At 39.5% G+C, this 17,452-nt stretch overlaps 1 protein-coding gene across 1 annotated transcript; it reads left to right on the top strand.

Moving 5' to 3' along the window:
- The first annotated feature begins 452 nt into the window (after positions 1 to 452).
- LOC137273932 (uncharacterized) lies at positions 453 to 15,775 on the top strand. Its single transcript, XM_067806839.1, has 12 exons — positions 453 to 719; positions 4,402 to 4,569; positions 5,323 to 5,405; positions 6,244 to 6,387; positions 8,114 to 8,220; positions 8,764 to 8,876; positions 9,522 to 9,634; positions 10,271 to 10,413; positions 11,501 to 11,625; positions 12,292 to 12,464; positions 13,048 to 13,161; positions 13,701 to 15,775. The coding sequence occupies exons 2-12, from the start codon at positions 4,414 to 4,416 to the stop codon at positions 13,975 to 13,977; spliced, it is 1,548 nt and encodes a 515-aa protein (XP_067662940.1). The 5' UTR covers positions 453 to 719; positions 4,402 to 4,413; the 3' UTR covers positions 13,978 to 15,775.
- The last annotated feature ends 1,677 nt before the right edge of the window (positions 15,776 to 17,452 follow it).

Genomic DNA, 17,452 nt, shown 5'->3' with positions numbered 1-17,452 from the left:
GTGTTCGCGGAAGGTGAGTGTCTCCTGTCGCACAGGTCAAAAACACAGGTAAGTCAAATTGCACACCTGATGCGTTATCTGGGACAAATGAAAATGGGGGCACGTGACGGTTACGTCAGTTTGGGCATTTTCTACAACATGTGTACCATACAAATCTTTCTAAGACATTGATTTTTTTAACCTTGACCAAACCAGTTCTGAGAATAAATAAAACGAGACACTTTGAAATGACACCGCCTGCATGTGTAACAACTCGTGACATATTCCTGGTGGGAAAGATCCATCGAACGCCCTCGATTTCGTAACCATTCGCTTCTGTCTGGTTATTTCAAAAATGGGCGCGTGATGACGCACGCAATGGAATGTAGATAACGAGTGATTTTACGATTAATATGAAAGAGGTCGAAGTTTTTTAGACTAGTTTCTATGTCCTAGAGCGCTTGCGCTCATCGCCTCGCTTCCTGCAGCCATAAGAAAGCCAGTCAAAAAGTTTTTAAGGGAAGTAACTCTAATTTATTTACGCGCTCGACTATTTATTTATGACGAGGCATTTTTTACCATCTTAGTCAAAGAACATAACGGAAGTGTATATTTGACATTTAAGGCTTACTTTATGACAGTCTAGTGTACTGTCATCTTGTTGCTTTGGCGCATTTATTGAGGATTGACTTCCGTGACTTCCTGTTAAGTTCAGGGATCAGGTTCGGTGGTAGTAACAGGTGAGTAACTTTACTGAAATCTTCAGTAACGCTAAGGTTGAGCAAAGAGGCATAGTACGGTTTTTTGTGTTTAAGGTGGAACAGTGACAAGTGATACTTTCAATTTTATCCGGTCAATCATTGTGATAATGTGGAATACGGGTGTTGACATGACAGTCGAAACGCCTTTTTTCATACAGTATATTTAATGACAATTTAAGGGGATGGGGATGGATGGGGTGGGATGATGATGATGATGATGATTGTTATGGAGAAGCATGTAGAGCAGTACCATGTGAATGATCCTCCCTGAAATTCATATGCAACATAAGTGACACGTCCTTGCTTGTCATGTATAGTTTCAATGGACCCAGGCTTGCTGTAAGTTTTGACCATCTGTCGGAAATCTAGCATGTCTTGGGCAGTCGGATGGGCTTTATTTCACACACTGATATAATCCTGTTTTCTGTCTTACCCATAATTACTTCACAAAGATACAAGAACCTATATCGAAACATCGCATCACCTGAACATGCTGAATAAAGAAGTTGTTCATCCATAAAGTTTCTCCTTATGTATACTGTAAGAATCTTAAACTGACTAATATTACTGCCGATTTTTTGCTGCCGAACACAACTGCACATATCCAACCCATGGATGCAGGAATCATACGGCAAACATTGACTTCACATCAGGTGAGATCTCACATTGAAGATCTGATTTATCACTTTGAAAATGCCAGCGACATCACAAATCTGGAACTGTTGTTCAAATTTCAAGCAGCAAATAATAACTCTGCTGTCCACCAACAGTCATCAATCAAACCAAAGTGTTCGGATAAACAAAGTCTGACGGTACTTGCATAATATGCTGTGACAAACATGAGATTAACATTGATTATTTGTAATCATGTAATTGAAAAGCAAAGTGGAACGTAATTTTATGAAGCCAGGTGGTGGTAAGAACAACAAAACAGCATGGGCAAGGAAGTCAATGAGTAGGATGGATTAGGGTTTCTCCTAGTGGATGATTTTGTATGAGTGAGTTTAGTTTTACACTGCATAATGAGCAACATATGTCATATTTGGGATTTCACTTTCTTAGTAAAGTACAAATTCTAGTACTTTTTTTCGGTTGAGTCCCATCCGGGATTTGAACCCGCACCCTCAGAGTCAGGCACCTAATCGCCAGCACACAAAGTCAGCCGCCTAGCCCACTCAGCCACCGCGACTTACTAAGAAAGTGAAATCCCAAATATGACATATGTTGCATTTGACCACTTTCTAAATGGCATCGTGTAATCATGCATAATGAGCAATTTACCCATTGTACACGTTTCGAACTGAACCTATGTCTTTGGCATGATGAGTGAAGCTCTTTAAAAGATAAAATACTTTGAAACTGTAGCTTAAATGTTCAGCATCCGTATATAGGATGACATTATAGGAGCATAAATCAAAGAATGTGACATCTCATGACAATGGTAGTCGTCATGTATGCGACTTCTCGTGACAATGGTGGTTGTCATGACTGTGACACCTCATGACAATGGTAGTTGTCATTAATGTGACTTTTCATGACATCATTCGTCATCACAAATGTGACTTTCCATGACAATGGTAGTTGTCATGAATGTAACTTTCATGACATTGATAGTCATCGTGAGTTTGATTATACATGACATTGGTAATTGTCATGAATGACACGACTTGTGACATGGTAAATCAATGCTGCAGGGTGAAATGAAAAGAATATCTAAGAAAAAATTTAAGTTATATTACTAGTACTCCTAATCCAATCATCATTATCACATTAGTGCACCCTGGTATCAGTTTAACATGCAAAGCAGTTTACTGTTATTAGCTGTTACATTGAACAGTAGGGCAGTGGGGTTGTCTACTGGTTAATGTGTTTACTTGTCCCGCCAAAGGCCTAGGTTCAATTCTACACATGGTTACAATGTATATAATGTTTTACTTTTGAAAACACTTACAATCTTTTCTTTTCTCATAAGAAAGGTAAGATAGACAAGTTATGTATCAGTACTTCCAAAACTTTAATTTATGAGCCAACTTAATGCCACATATAGTATATAATATTATACACATATTAAGTTACTTTAATATAACAGGTAGCATTTAGTATGACATTTAAATGCAATAACACATTGTATGAATATACCAAAACTTATTAAAAGAAACAAATACAGTGCTTACAACATGTCATTGGTTGGAGTGTGTGCAGGCGGAGTATTTGCAGTGTCCAGAACTGCCTATCTGGCATTTTTTTACATATTTTGTATGATTTTTTATCATTAAATATGATTAGATGCTCACACAGCAGATTGTATGCCAATCGTGTTATATTGGTCAAAGGATAGTTTCATTCCACACTGTAGTTCAACCATCATTAGTGTTAGCATTTACTGTTAGTATTACCCATAATTGAGAATGTCCTTTTCTGTTCTTTCAATATTGTTTATCAATGCCATCATCACACATACCCGAGTCCTACCAATATATTCTGATTGCTTACAAATGGCACCAGCATGGCTGACAAAGTCATTGACAACCCTCCAGATTTGAAAATCCAAAATTTATTGAAAGTTTATTGAGAATTACACTTCCATCCCCGGAATAAGCAGGTCAACTGAAGGAGCCAAGTATTTGTATTGTACATATTACTGTGCAGACATTAATATGGCGCATTCAGGATCCAAATTATTTTGTTTATGAGATTATACACTTTTACATGTCAAAATACACTTTTTACACCATGAATAGACTTTTAAGGCATGTGGGGTAGGCAGGTCTGAATATGAAGCAAGGGTAACTCGGAGTTACAGCTTTACTGGACAGTTAGTCAGTCATGTCTTGGCTTGGGTTTAAAAATCATTTAAATTATACTGTCAACTTAATTATACATACAGAATAGGAGACAGTGAAGCATGATAAATATGGAGCAGAGTCATATCAGTCAAAGAGTGGTTTTATGTTGATTGTAGCAATATTCCTGCACTATAATGGCAAGGGATACCCAGTCTAAGTAAACTTCGTCTCATTGTATTTCAGTACACTCCACCACTGAGTGGTGGAGTGTAACGAAAAGTACCGAGGATAAGTTTACTTAGACTGAAGGGATACCAGAAGTGGCTTCACCTATATGTGGGGAATAGAACCCAGGCCTTCTGCATGATGAGTGAACAGTTTAACCAATAGCTTCCCTACCTAACTTCATCTACCACCAAAACAGAGTAATTGGTTTGTTGAATAATGCTTGTCAAAAACAGTAATCAGTGACTCTACTCATTTGTTTCTTGTGAAACCTTTAAGAATCAACATCCAGATGTATGTGAAATTTTTTCATCAAGATTTAAAGAAAAGGTATTAAGCTGAAAATGGGATGATGGGTTAGCCAATTCATTAAAGCTTTTGCTTGTCATGCCAAAGTCCATGGTTTGATTCTCCTCATGGGTACAATCTGTAAAGTCCATTTATGGTGATATTGCTGTAATGTTGCTTAAAGCTGCGATAAGCCCAACTAGCTCCCTCCCTCCCTCCCTCCCTCCCTCACTCACTCACTTGTTCGCTGGGTCATGTTTCAATTCATGAAGGTACTAAGGATATATGATATGTTAATCGTTGTTTTATGTTTTCAAATAATTAGAGTGTTTGCTATCCATGTGCATCGCTCTGTGTTTTAGTGATACCACAGTATGTCGGAGGGTGTGTCCAGCAACATGATGGGAGTGTACTCCTCTCTCAGCCAGACAGTGACATGGAGCTCGCTTCTCGTCTATGGAGTCATATTCGGACTGTCATATGGGTTCTACAAGATCATCCTGATGCCACATTTAACACCACTCCGAAAGGTAATGACTGGCAGGTTGTGTCTGCAGTTGACACAGATCATAGAGATTGATAGTCGTTCATTATATGTCGATAGATTATAGATAAACATCAGAGACATAACTTTGAGCAAACATGCCCAAAATATCTAAAGTAAATGAATATAATTTGCATTACTTTTAACAGGTAACACATTTTTGCATGGATTATGAACAATACAACTTCCTGAACATAATTTAGAAGCGAGCAATGAATTAAGTCCTAAAATTGCATATTGTTTGAGAAAATAAAACTTTATGTCTATCACAAAATGTAGATGCGATAATATTGATGACAATTTTCACACAGATGATCATTAATAATTTTCCCTATCAACAATGTTTCCTATTATCCTTTATTTTAGCCATTCCCATTGGCAAATGGGTTTTTGTGACACTTTTTGCAACAGCGTGTATATTAAAGGTCAAGGTTACCCTATTTGCAGCACCTGATGCTGAAGGAAACACAGTTTATATTTTGATGGATCAGAAATAATGAAAATATGAAATTGTAGGCTCAAAGTTTGTGTATATTTTCTTAAAGTTTAGTGTTTCCTTATCAACATGTATTCTTTCCAGACCTATGAGGATCACGATTAGAAATGGTCCTCATCAACACAAGCTTGTCATAACTGGCATTGGTTTGTCTGGCTCACTGTTAACGTATAGCTGGAATATTGCCGAGTCAGCACAGGAGTGTTAGACAACAAAGAAACAAACAATATCTATTGTTTTCAGGTACCTGGACGACCGTTTGGCAACATCATATTTGGAAATTTACAAGAGATATTTGGTGGTGAAAGCATTGATCCCTATGCCAAGTAAGTAACATTCAAGTCTGTAAGAGTGAGTGAATGATTTTAAAATGTCTCTTTGCCAAAACTGATACAATAGTAATATGACAGCAGTCTAAAAATGATTGAATCTACCCCAACTAATCAAGTGTTTGACATCATAAGCATTGACCTGTGTAATTGGGAGACGATGACTTGAACTGACCAAGTCAGCAAGCATGACCTTCCAATCCTGTCAGTCACCTTTTATGAAAGGCATGGATTGTGGGTTACCTCCTCTGGTCCTGGATCTTCTCTTGTGTCCGTCTTGCATGGGACATTTGGTTTCTTAGTTACTGACTGGGGGAGATCTGGGTTAAAATTGGTCTTCAGTAATCCATGTTTGTCAACAGGGGAAACCGGATGGGGTGGTCAGGATGGGATGACACACGTCTTCAGATCTCAGATGCATAGATCGATGCTTATGATGTTGATTGCTGGATTGTCTGGAACTGACTAGATTATTCATATATGGTTGAATATTGCTGACTGAGGCATTAAGCAACAAACAACTTATGGTCCTGGGCCCCGTTTCACAAAACTCTTATAAGCCTAAGGTCTCGTAACTTTTCTCGTAACATTCCTACTTCCTATGTTACAGTATAGGAGGTACAAATGCTACGAGAAAAGTTACGAGACCTTAGGCTTATGAGAGTTTTGTGAAAGGGGCCCCTGGTACTCGGTACCAGCTTATGGTCATGGTACTCAGCAGAATGAAGACAGACCAAGGATCTCAATAAAAAATGATAGAATTTGCATTTGGACTTGTTTGACTGGACTGGTTTTAGATTTATCATTCCAAGGATGTAATATGTTTTTGTTTAAGATGGGTGAAGGAGATGAACACAGGCATGATCAGGTACCACCACATTCTGGGTGAGCAGAGGGTGATGGTGGCAGACGCTGACGCCATGAAGCACATCATGGTCACTCACAGCAAGAACTATGTCAAGCCAACATTCCTTTTCAGGTCAGTGTGTCCTGAATCCATAATTATTCACAAATAACTTATGTTTGTGGATGAATGGTGAATGGCATAATCAACATGGACTTGATCTATCAAGAGTTAAATCCATTAATCGGCTGAATTCCATTGCATATTACAGCTAAGGTTGGATATTGCCATGATTGTCATGTTGTGATATATTGCAGTAATTTGACAGATATTGCAATGTATATTGTGATATATTGACTGGAATGTTTCTGTCCAAGTGCATGCATCATAATTTGATAATAGCTGTCTGTTTGTGATGTCATCTTCTTTGTTATTGTTACATCATGCTTTTTTCTCCTGTCTCCATTGTGCATGGCTGTGTGCCAGTAGTTTACAGATAAATTTGGAGGAGCCTTAATATGGAATGTTTTATTGAAGTATTGCTAAAACATTTAGCGAAAATAATGATACACATGTGTTTCATAGTCACCATTGTTTGCTCAACAGAACGTACTTCAATACAGTATGTTGTTATTGTTACTGTATGTCAGTGATTCATTCAGATTCAACTTCAATAGGAACACGTTAACTGTTGCAAAATAAAACAAAATCATGATTTATGTGAACAACTTGAGTTAAAAATCTCATATCACCTCCATTAACTGAGATCGATGACTAAAGTGTCCATGTATTGCATTCACCTTGTTTGCCTGCCAGATTCCTTATTAGTATGTGTTTGACAAATTTTTGAACAGTTTAATAATTTGGCAAGGCCATCCATGGCAATCTTGGACTGTCAAGTTTTGCTCATTCAGTCCCCTTACATTCTCTCACATCTGTCCCATTTTGTCCCCATTTCATAGCGTGAAAATGGGGCTGCCATGGCACATACTGTGACCCTAGCATTAGAATTGATCTTCAGCAACCCATGCTTGTCATAAGAGGCAACTAATGAGAGAGGGTGGTCAGGCTTGTGGACTCTGTTCACTCATATCATCACATACCAGTCACTTAGATCAATGCTCATGTTGTTAATCACTGGATTATCTGACCTCAATTATTTACAGACCGCCACCATTTCACATTCTAATCATTAATCTCACCAACTCACATTCTAATCATTAATCTCACCAGTTCACATTCCAATGATTAACCTCAGTAGATCACATTCCAATCATTAATTTCACCAGTACACATTCCAATGAGTAATTTCACCAGTCCACATTCCAATGGTTAATCTCACCAGTTCACATTCTAATCATTAATTTCACCAGTTCACATTCCAGTCATTAATCTCACCAGTTCACATTCTAATCATTAATCTCACCAGTTCACATTCTAATCATTAATGTCACCAGTTCACATTCTAATCATTAATCTCACCAGTTCATATTCCAGTCATTAAATCTTAACAGTTCACATTCTATTCCATTCCATTATCATTAAGTCTCACCAGTTTAAAGACATATTTGTCAACTATTCTCAGTATGGCACATTCCACACACTAAGTCTCCATAGTTAATATTCCTCTGATCAAGTCTCACTGAAACATTTTACTAAGCCTCACAAAAGAACCATCAAGTACCTTGATTATTTCTCAGTTTCCAAGTCTCCTGAGCATTGTGTCCTGAATATATGGACACAATATTTTCTCAATTGATGTAGGCACAATGCATTATTCTTACTGTGCAGACACAACATGGTGTTCAGATGGTCACACAAGAAGTGCATCTTTGTTTTAACACAACATGTTGTCTTGCAGACTGTTCACAAGAGTCACTGGTGATGGTTTGATCAGCTTGAATGGCGAACAGCATCTAGCTCAGAGAAAACTCTGCCTAGGAGCATTCAAGAGTTCATTTCTGAAAAGTAAGTATCAGGGACTTTGTGTCTAGTGAGATTGCCTCACGAACACTGCAGACTCTGCAGGGAAGGAGGCCATCAGACTGAGGGGATCTAATGGGTTTTATATGCTCTTACTGGCAGCTAATTTAGCCTGTGATGGCAATACAGTACTTTCAGAGATACATCTTTTTTCTTTCTTGGGCCATTGTTAAAAAAATGTTGGTTAATTTTGTCATACATGTGTATTTTTAAGAAGTGTTGCTTGATATAACTGTTAATTCTTTTCCATAATCGTAAGAGTACACTGCTAAATGTATGGTTCAGTGTATGGTTCCAACTATACTCAACTGAATTAAAAACTTGACATTTGTTTAAGAGAATATCACAATGGAAGTAGAGGAACAGAGGTCAGTAATGAGAGTGAGACCTTGGGGACAGGCAGTGACAGCAACACATCTCATCCTGGACAGGTGAACCTGTTGACAGGAAGTCATGACCATTGGTCAATGAGTACTTGACCACGTCCTCCCACTGTATGTGGTCTTGCAAACAATGTTGCTCTTTCAGACATGATTCCGGCTATACAGAAACATGGTGAGGAGCTGGTGGACTTCTGGGCCCAGAAGTTGAGTGAAGATGACGATACAGATCTGGACATTGGGGATGACATGAGCAGAATGGTGAGTCCTGGATATTGTAGCATAGTTCAGTAGAACAACAATATTTAAATAGTGAAGCACAGTTCTGTGGAAGACAGTATTTAGTTATTTAAGCACAGTTTGTATTGAAATGATTTAGCACAATTCAGTAGAAGAAAAGCGTTTAGGTGTTGCAGCTTAGTTCAGTAGAACAAAGGTTTCTAAAACTGAAGCACGGTTCAGTGGAATAACTGAGTATCTAAACATTGAAACACACTTCAGTAGAGTGAGTGAGTGAGTTAAGTACTCAGTAATATTCCAGCTATATGGCGGAGGTCTGTAAATAATTGAGTCTGGACCAGACAATACAGGGATGAACAACATGAGCATTGATCTGCGCAATTGGGAACCGATGACATGTGTCAAGCAAGTCAGCGAGCCTGACCACCTGATCCCGTTTGTCGGCTCTTGCTACAGGCATTGTCGTCTTTTATGGCAAGCATGGGTTGCTGACAGTTCAGTAGAAGACGCGTTATAGTTTCAGTTGGACATTTGTGTGATACACTGTAGGTGCACGTGCATCCAGATTCCTTCAGTAGACATGTCATGGCTACAGACTATTGCATGACATGGGGGTAAATGAGATAACACTGTGTTAATCTTGCACTGCGACCTTGTTGTTGACAGACATTGGACATCATATCAGAGTGCGGATTTGGATACAACACTGAAGCACTTCACAAACCAGAGCAGAAGGGATGCCGAGCCTTCACAGATCTGCTGTATGGCTTCAAACCAAAGTGAGTAGACATCTTGACAGCCTCTGTCATGTAGTGCATAGAGTGCCTGACTGGAGAGTGCAGTGTTTGTGGTTCAGTCCTGTAATTGTGGTTAACTGGACAGAGTGTCTGAAGGTGAGTGTGGTCAGTGGTTTGATCTCAGTTCTGTATTTGGGGCGTGCAAGTGAGTGTATGCCCAGCGACTGATGGTTTTTCTGGATGCATCTCAGTGGCAGAGCACTATGGAACTACTCGCACACACTTACAGTCTCACACAAACTGTCTCGCTCTCAGACTTAGACATGCAGAGATTTTGACACACATTAACACACACAGACTTACAAACATAGGGTTGGTGGGTAGCCTATGGGTTAAGGCATTTGCTTGTCACGCTGAAGATCCAGTTTGACTCCCCATTTCTCTTGTCTTCTGATGTGATAATGCTGGAATATTGCTAAAACCCACCTTGCTTAACTGCAGTGTGACTTTAGCTCCATGCACAAGACCACGGATAAGTAGCTATAGATCATCACATGTTGCAGAACTATCAGAGCCAAAAGCAATTCTTTATTTAATATCTTATATCACTGTACACGTGGTAAAATATGCCACTATAAAATATCAACTTTAATTTAAATATTTTTATTTTTTATTCAGCGTTTTGCGGATTTTTTGGCCTTGGTTAAGCCGTCATCTGCCATCTGAAGAAAACAGAAAGTTTGCCAAGAATCTGTCTGTGACAAACAAAATGATCCAGGATGTCATTAGCAACAAGCAGAAGGCCTTAGAGGAGTGCTCAGGTGATGACAGGTTACATTAGCTGGAGCATCAGGTGTCTGACCCATTGATAGTATGTTCTTTGTTGCTTTCGGTGCTTGAAAGCTATTGTCCTGATAGTTTATTGTTTGCTGATGGAGACACCAATCTTCGAGTTATATTATGGCAGCCTGTAACTTTTTGAGCCAGGACCCATCCTCGAAAATCTCCAGGATATACATTGTGATAAATCCCAACTAATCCCTTGGCTGGCTTTATATTCAGTTAGGTGTCTATACTCTGAAGCTGAGTGTATCAATCACAACTCACTTTCGTCTCTTGAATTATCAAACTGATAATTTGCAGCACAAACGATGCAGAGGTACTTTGAAAGAGGTAGAAAGAGCTTTTACATACAGTTTTGGACCTCTCAATTTGTCTGTGTGATTTTCCTCAAAATCTGAGGTGCACTGCAAACAAATCTTTGCAACTGTGGCCACTATCTTTGTTGACACTGGCAAGTTCAGTTGTAACAGCAGCTTAGCTCCACTGTGGGAATGCAGAGCCAGCCAAGGGAGGTAAAAAATTATTGGGATGCATCCAGGGTATAGTGGAATTTTATGGTAACATATACCCTGAGGAGATTATCGAGGATGGCCTGGACTAGGCAATCCAGTGATTATATGACAGTGATTAATGCTGTTGGGATAGGATAACAAGCATCAACCAAGACACCAAGCCTGACCTACCAAGCCTGTTAGTCACCTCTTATGACAAACCTAGGTTGCTGAAGACCCGTCTAACATAGGTTTTCATGGGTTGTGGAGTTTTGTGTTCAAGTTCAACAAATACAGAGGCGTAGATAATACTTAGACCTCATAGACCTCATGTTATAATTGATATTTGAGAAATAATATGACCCCATAATCAGTAGGACAGCTAGATCAAATTCAAATGCCATCTTAGTACTCATAAGTGTTTTGGCCACTACACCTGCATCTACTTTGGATGTCCTGGTTCATTTGTTAACACAATACCTCTGCTAAGAGAAGGTGGTAAATTCCTAAGACCTCTGGCCCCTTCACGCGTTATCTTTCTGTGATATCACTGATATGATTTTCACCATTACAGATGAGAGTAAACTCTCGGACCTTCTCAGCATGCTGCTGCTGGCTCGGGATACGGAATCGGGGGAAGGGTTGTCACGGCAACAGCTGAGAGATCATGTGATGACTTTCATGTTAGCAGGTCATGAGGTGAGACGTTCAGAGGTTATCCTCCCAAAACTTCCTCATCCAAAAACTTCCACAGCTTATAACAACAACTGCAGACACTTTGACATACTGTTACGTCTGTCTGTAATGGTTTAGCCCATCTATCAGTAATGAATACACTCATTTAGTAGTAGACTGTACATTTAATTAAGGCATAGTTATTAACAAAACCAGGATGTAATTCCCATTATCACTCACTCACTCACTCACTCACTCACTCACTCACTCACTCACTCACTCACTCACTCACTCACTCACTCACTCACTCACTCACTCACTCACTCACTCACTCACTCACTCACTCACTCACTCACAAGACCTTGGATTGCCCTTGGATTCCAAATGATGGATTGCAAATGTGTCCGAGCTTGTGGCTATGGGTGCCAACAGTCTGTGTAGAGCACGACGAGTTGGGAGTTTCCAAAACACCCTAATAAAGGAAACTCCACTCAATGTGTCGAGGCTGGCAAGTTTGGCTGGACAATAAATGAAGTCTTACACCCTCAGAGTGGATTCAAACCAAAATATACCCATAACATACCTCTAATAGAAGCCCATTATAGAACTATCATCCTGTTATGTTGGAATTGTGAAAATCACAAATGAAATTTACTCTGTTAGAAATTTATGTATTTTTCCTTTTTCCAGACCACAGCAACATCAATGACATGGTGCCTCCTGAAACTATCTCAATCTGCTGAGATTCAGAAACGGCTTCGTGATGAGGTCACTGCAGTCTTGCCTCCAAAAGGTCAACCAATCACTGTAGAACACTTGGAAAAGATGCCATATTTGGCATGTGTTGTCAAAGAAACATTGCGGTGAGTAGTAGTGGTGTACAGACACCTGATGAGGTACACCTTCATCCTTGCGGCAATTGCCTTATAACCCTATAATTGTGGGTCAGGACTAGGTCTTAGAACCCTAAGATTGTGGGAGAGGACTAGGTCTTAGAACCCTATGATTGTGGGAGAGGTCTAGGTCTTAGAACCCTATGATTGTGGGAGAGGTCTAGGGTTTAGAACCCTATGATTGTGGGAGAGGTCTAGGTCTTAGAACCCTATGATTGAGGGCAGGGCTAGGTCTTAGAACCTTACGTTTGAGAGGCAAGATTAGGTCTTTGAACCCATTAATTGTGATGTGAGCAGATAGAGTGTTCTGGTGTCATGGGGACCACCTCCCAAGTGGATTGAGTGATACCGGGACTCACTCTCTTTTCTAGTGGATTGATGGTTTGATTCCCTGTATTTCACAAACCTGCATCTCATCCAGCCTCTCCCCATAGCAAGCTTTGATCTAGCTGTAATAAAGTTCAGAGTAGCATTAAACCCAAATTGACCAACCAGCTGACCAACTGTCCCACCCACTCACACACTGTAAGTGATGTCCATCTTTCCATGGTAGATTGTACCCAGCTGCTCCGATGACATTCAGGACTGCAGTAAATGATGATGTCATCAAAGGTCACTTCATCCCTGCTGGCACCATCATCAACATCCAAGTGGGAGCCTTACACAGGTAAGGTAGCAGGGGGAAGGAGGGAAAGAGGGTCTGTGAGGTGTAACATGTGAGGGAGGGAGCTTGGTATCACGCCACTGTTAGCAGCATTCCATAATATCTTAGTATTTTACAGATTGGGCTGTGATCTGCCAGCACAATAGACTTAATCTGGCTTTCCTCCTGCAATATGCACACTAGATTACCGTTGATAACCATCTTAAACCCAACTCACTCATGCAGTTTAATGCTACTTTTAGCAATATTCCAGCAATATCATGTTGGGACACCAGAAATGGGCTTCACACATTGTACCAATGTAGGGAATCAAACCCAGGTCTTTGGTGTGACAAGCGAACGCTTTAACCTTTAGACTACCCCACCACCCACACTCCTGCAGGAGAGAAGCCACAGTTGAAGAGTCTTCAGATGTTTATTATTCTGCTCTTTACTCATAAGTATGGTTATGTGAGGTGCATGCTGACAGTGCAGTTTGAACATCTGGAAAATAGCTAATACGTTAATGGCCATCAAATCAGATATACATTTCCATTCCCTAGGAACCCGGCCTACTGGACAGATCCCGAAGAGTTCAAACCAGAACGTTTCATGGATGACAGTAAGGTCAATCCATACTCCTGGCTGCCCTTTGTGGCTGGTCCCAGGATGTGCATTGGATACAAGTTTGCCCTGATGGAGATGAAAGTTATTCTGGCAATTCTATTCCGAGAGTTTGACTTCAAACTCTCAAACCCAGAGCAGATTTACAAGAAACGACAAAGAATTACTATGAGACCAGAGCCTGCACTTAAATTGAAGGCAAAGGTTTTAAACTAGTCAGGTTTTCCATATGGTCCTTGAAGGCAAAGGTTTTGAATATCCCACAAGGTCCTTTAACAAGTGTTCCAGTGTTCACAAAGGTCCTTTGAGGTATAGATGAGGACATGTTTAGTTGTCTTTCAGGTCATTGAAAGAGTATTTCAGTATTCTACAATGAAAGCACAGTGTTCAAATTCAAGGACCTAACTGAATAGTATTTTACACCTTGAAGGCAACGGTGTTGATGTATTCTAAAAAGAATCAATATGAATCAGACACAATACTCAGTGCCTTCTTGCCACAATGAAAACCTGTTCACATGAGAGAAATACTTACAACACAGTACATATTAATTACCTTCAACCTATCGTTTGCAAAGTTTTAGTAAGCAAGATTATCATGCCTGTCCTTGGAAAGACTTATTGTCATCACCTTTTAAACAAATAGGTAACTCGTTCTTGTTGCACTTTGATATACTGGATCTGTTAAATATTTTGTCTTTGTGCAAGTTGGCCCCAGTTCAGCAGCAATGATGAACCTGTCATCAGGATAATATCTGCTAATGTCCAATGATGAACTCGTCATCAGGGAAATACCTACTTAGATCCAGTCATGAGCCTGTCTTAAGGAAATATCTATTTAGTTCCAATGATGAACATGTCATCCGAAAAATATCTGCTGTGATACAGTGATGAGCCTGTCATCAGGGAAATATCTATTTAGATCCAGTCATGAGCCTGTCATCAGGGAAATACCTACTTATATCCAATGATGAACCTGTCATCAGGGAAACATCTATTTAGGTCCAATATGAACCTGTCATCAGAAAAATATCTGCTCTGATCCATTGATGAACGTGTCATCAGGGAAATATCTACTTAGTTCCAATGATGAGTCTGCCATCAGAGAAATATCTGTTTAGATCCAACGATGAACCTGTCATCAGGTCTTCAAGTTGTCCATGAGAAAATGGATCAATGCTGAACCATTTCTACTTTCAAACATGCCACATAACTTTGCATCAATGGTTAAACTAGACTAATGTACAGTCTCTGAATGTAAATAATTTTGATAGTGACCAGCTAACCCATATAAATTGAAAAGGAGCCCTATGAAAAGTAACTGCTGGTGTGTGCTGAATTAGAATTTTCAATGCACATACAACATATGTCTGTGTGAAGAACTAGAACAAACTCCTTTGTGTTCAGTATTTGATGCATCAGTTTTATCTATATTGTACTTGCTGGTTGCCTGCTGAGTTTCACTGTGTTCTTGTGCTAAATGATCATTCTAAATGAAGAAAGAATGAATAATGATTTTGGTACCCCAAGAAGTAAATACTTCTTCACATGTGCCTTTTGCGGTTTTGTTTTCTTTTTAATGCTTATATGTAGCAAAGTTTTCTCATTAATCTCAGGAAATGTGAAATGAAATTAAGCAATTTTATTATACTAGATGGTTTGAAATTGCATCTTCTAAAATATATTGATGATGATGATGATGATGATGATGATGATGATGATGTACAGATTATGATGTACTAAGTCTACACCATAAACTTTGCTCAAGACAGCTTTAATATGTGTTCACATGCATTACTTTGTATAATATTCTTTAGTGAAGTGACCAATAACAGTTCTACATCATTGTACCCTAATTAGCACACATATATAAACTGAACTTGTTATGTTTGTGTCTTTTTGTGGTAAAATCATACACATTTCATGCTTTTGCAGTTGTTGTTGAAAAACATTTAGATATTTAATTTCAAGTATAATTTTATGTCTATGTCAATAAAGCAATTATATATTCTCAAGACTATTGTAGTTTATCAGAGGGGTACACTGTCTAGACTACCAGTTGTTCGACTTCCATTTTTATGGAAGTTGCAGTGAGCAGGTTAGGTGGCTGACTTTGTGTGCTTGCGATTAAGTGCCTGACATTGAGGGGTGTGGGTTTGAATCCTGGATGGGACTTAGCCAAAGAAATACTAGAATTTGTACTTTACTAGGAAAGTGTAATCCCAAATATGACCTATGTTACACTCTTGTAGTTAGTAACTGTTAATACCTTCACTGTGACATGTGTCTTTACAGTCTAAACATACATTTGGTACTCTGGCTAAGACTCAGAAACTGGTGTTGTACCTTCTTTCCTAATGGCACATGAACTGATGGTCGGTCAGCACTGCTGACTCCACCTTGAGCATCCAGGGTTCCTTTGTTCCTGCTTATATGGTCATAGAGATTGGTGCTGACACCAGCATTGAGCAGAATTAATGCAATTTAAAACCATAGCCGAGTCATTGATTCACCACCATCAACTAGCGAGTAACAACAATGTGAACGTCTCTCCTACATCTCCTCCTCCTAGGAAGACACGTGAAGGTCCGGGGTAGAATAGGCCTTCAGCAACCCATGCTTGCCATAAAAGGCTACTGTGCTTGTTGTAAGAGGCGACTCACGGGATCGGGTGGTTGGGCTTGCTGACTTGCTTGACATATGTCATTGGTTCCCAATTGCGCAGATCGATGCTCATCAATTATCGTATCCCTATTTCGTAGATCCATGCTCATGATGTTCATCCCTGTACTGTCTGGTCCAGACTCGAATATTTACAGATCGCCGCCATATAGCTGGCATATTGCTGAGTGCCGCGTAAAACTAAACTCACTCACTCACTCACTCCTAGGAAGAAGATGAAGAAAATAAAGTCTGTTCCTTCAGGTGGCAAGATGATGTCTTCGACTTTCTGGCATTGCAAATCCTGCTGGTGGTCTCCAAGGAAAGGTTCGAGTCTGAAGGATGACAGATAAACAGGTTACGTCACTGGAGTTGTAATTGCTGTATACTGATTTGACTTCCTAAAAATTTTATGACTATGCTGTTTTTAGGATACGAACGTAACATCATTGTTGCAAAAGAAATTCAAATAAACATTCGCTGTGTACCAAAGTTGGTAGCAATAACAAAGAGTGGATTGGTTTAGTTAACGGATTGAAATAAATCAAATGTGTGCTTTAATATCATAGGTAAAAAGACATCACATTATTTCATGACATGACTAAATATTGAGAGAATATCACTATTTGACTGGCTATGCTTGTCGTAAGAGGCGACTAACGGGATCGAGTGGTCAGACTAGCTGACTTGGTTGACACATGTCATCGGTTCCCCATTGCGCAGATCGATGCTCATGTTGTTGATCACTGGATTGTCTGGTCCAGACTCGATTATTTACAGACCGTCGCCATATAGCTGGAATATTGCTAAGTGCGACGTAAAACTAAACTCACTCACTCATTCACTATTTGACAAGAGCTCCCCGGGCTGTTTTCAAATAACGGCATCTGGTGGGCATCCACCGTTTTTATTGTTCCATTGTCAGCAACCATTATAGAAACAAAAACGGGCTGACACATGATTGTTGCTAAAAAGGTTGGGCAAGCCCTCAATACTATCTGAATTTAAAGCTTTGCAACCTGTCGCGTTAA

This window comes from Haliotis asinina, chromosome 2, assembly GCF_037392515.1.
Source record: "Haliotis asinina isolate JCU_RB_2024 chromosome 2, JCU_Hal_asi_v2, whole genome shotgun sequence".
In the NCBI taxonomy this organism is placed as follows: Eukaryota; Metazoa; Mollusca; class Gastropoda; order Lepetellida; family Haliotidae; genus Haliotis; species Haliotis asinina.
The sequence above is the reverse complement of the archived record's forward strand: the minus strand, read 5'-3'. Positions and strand labels throughout refer to the sequence as shown.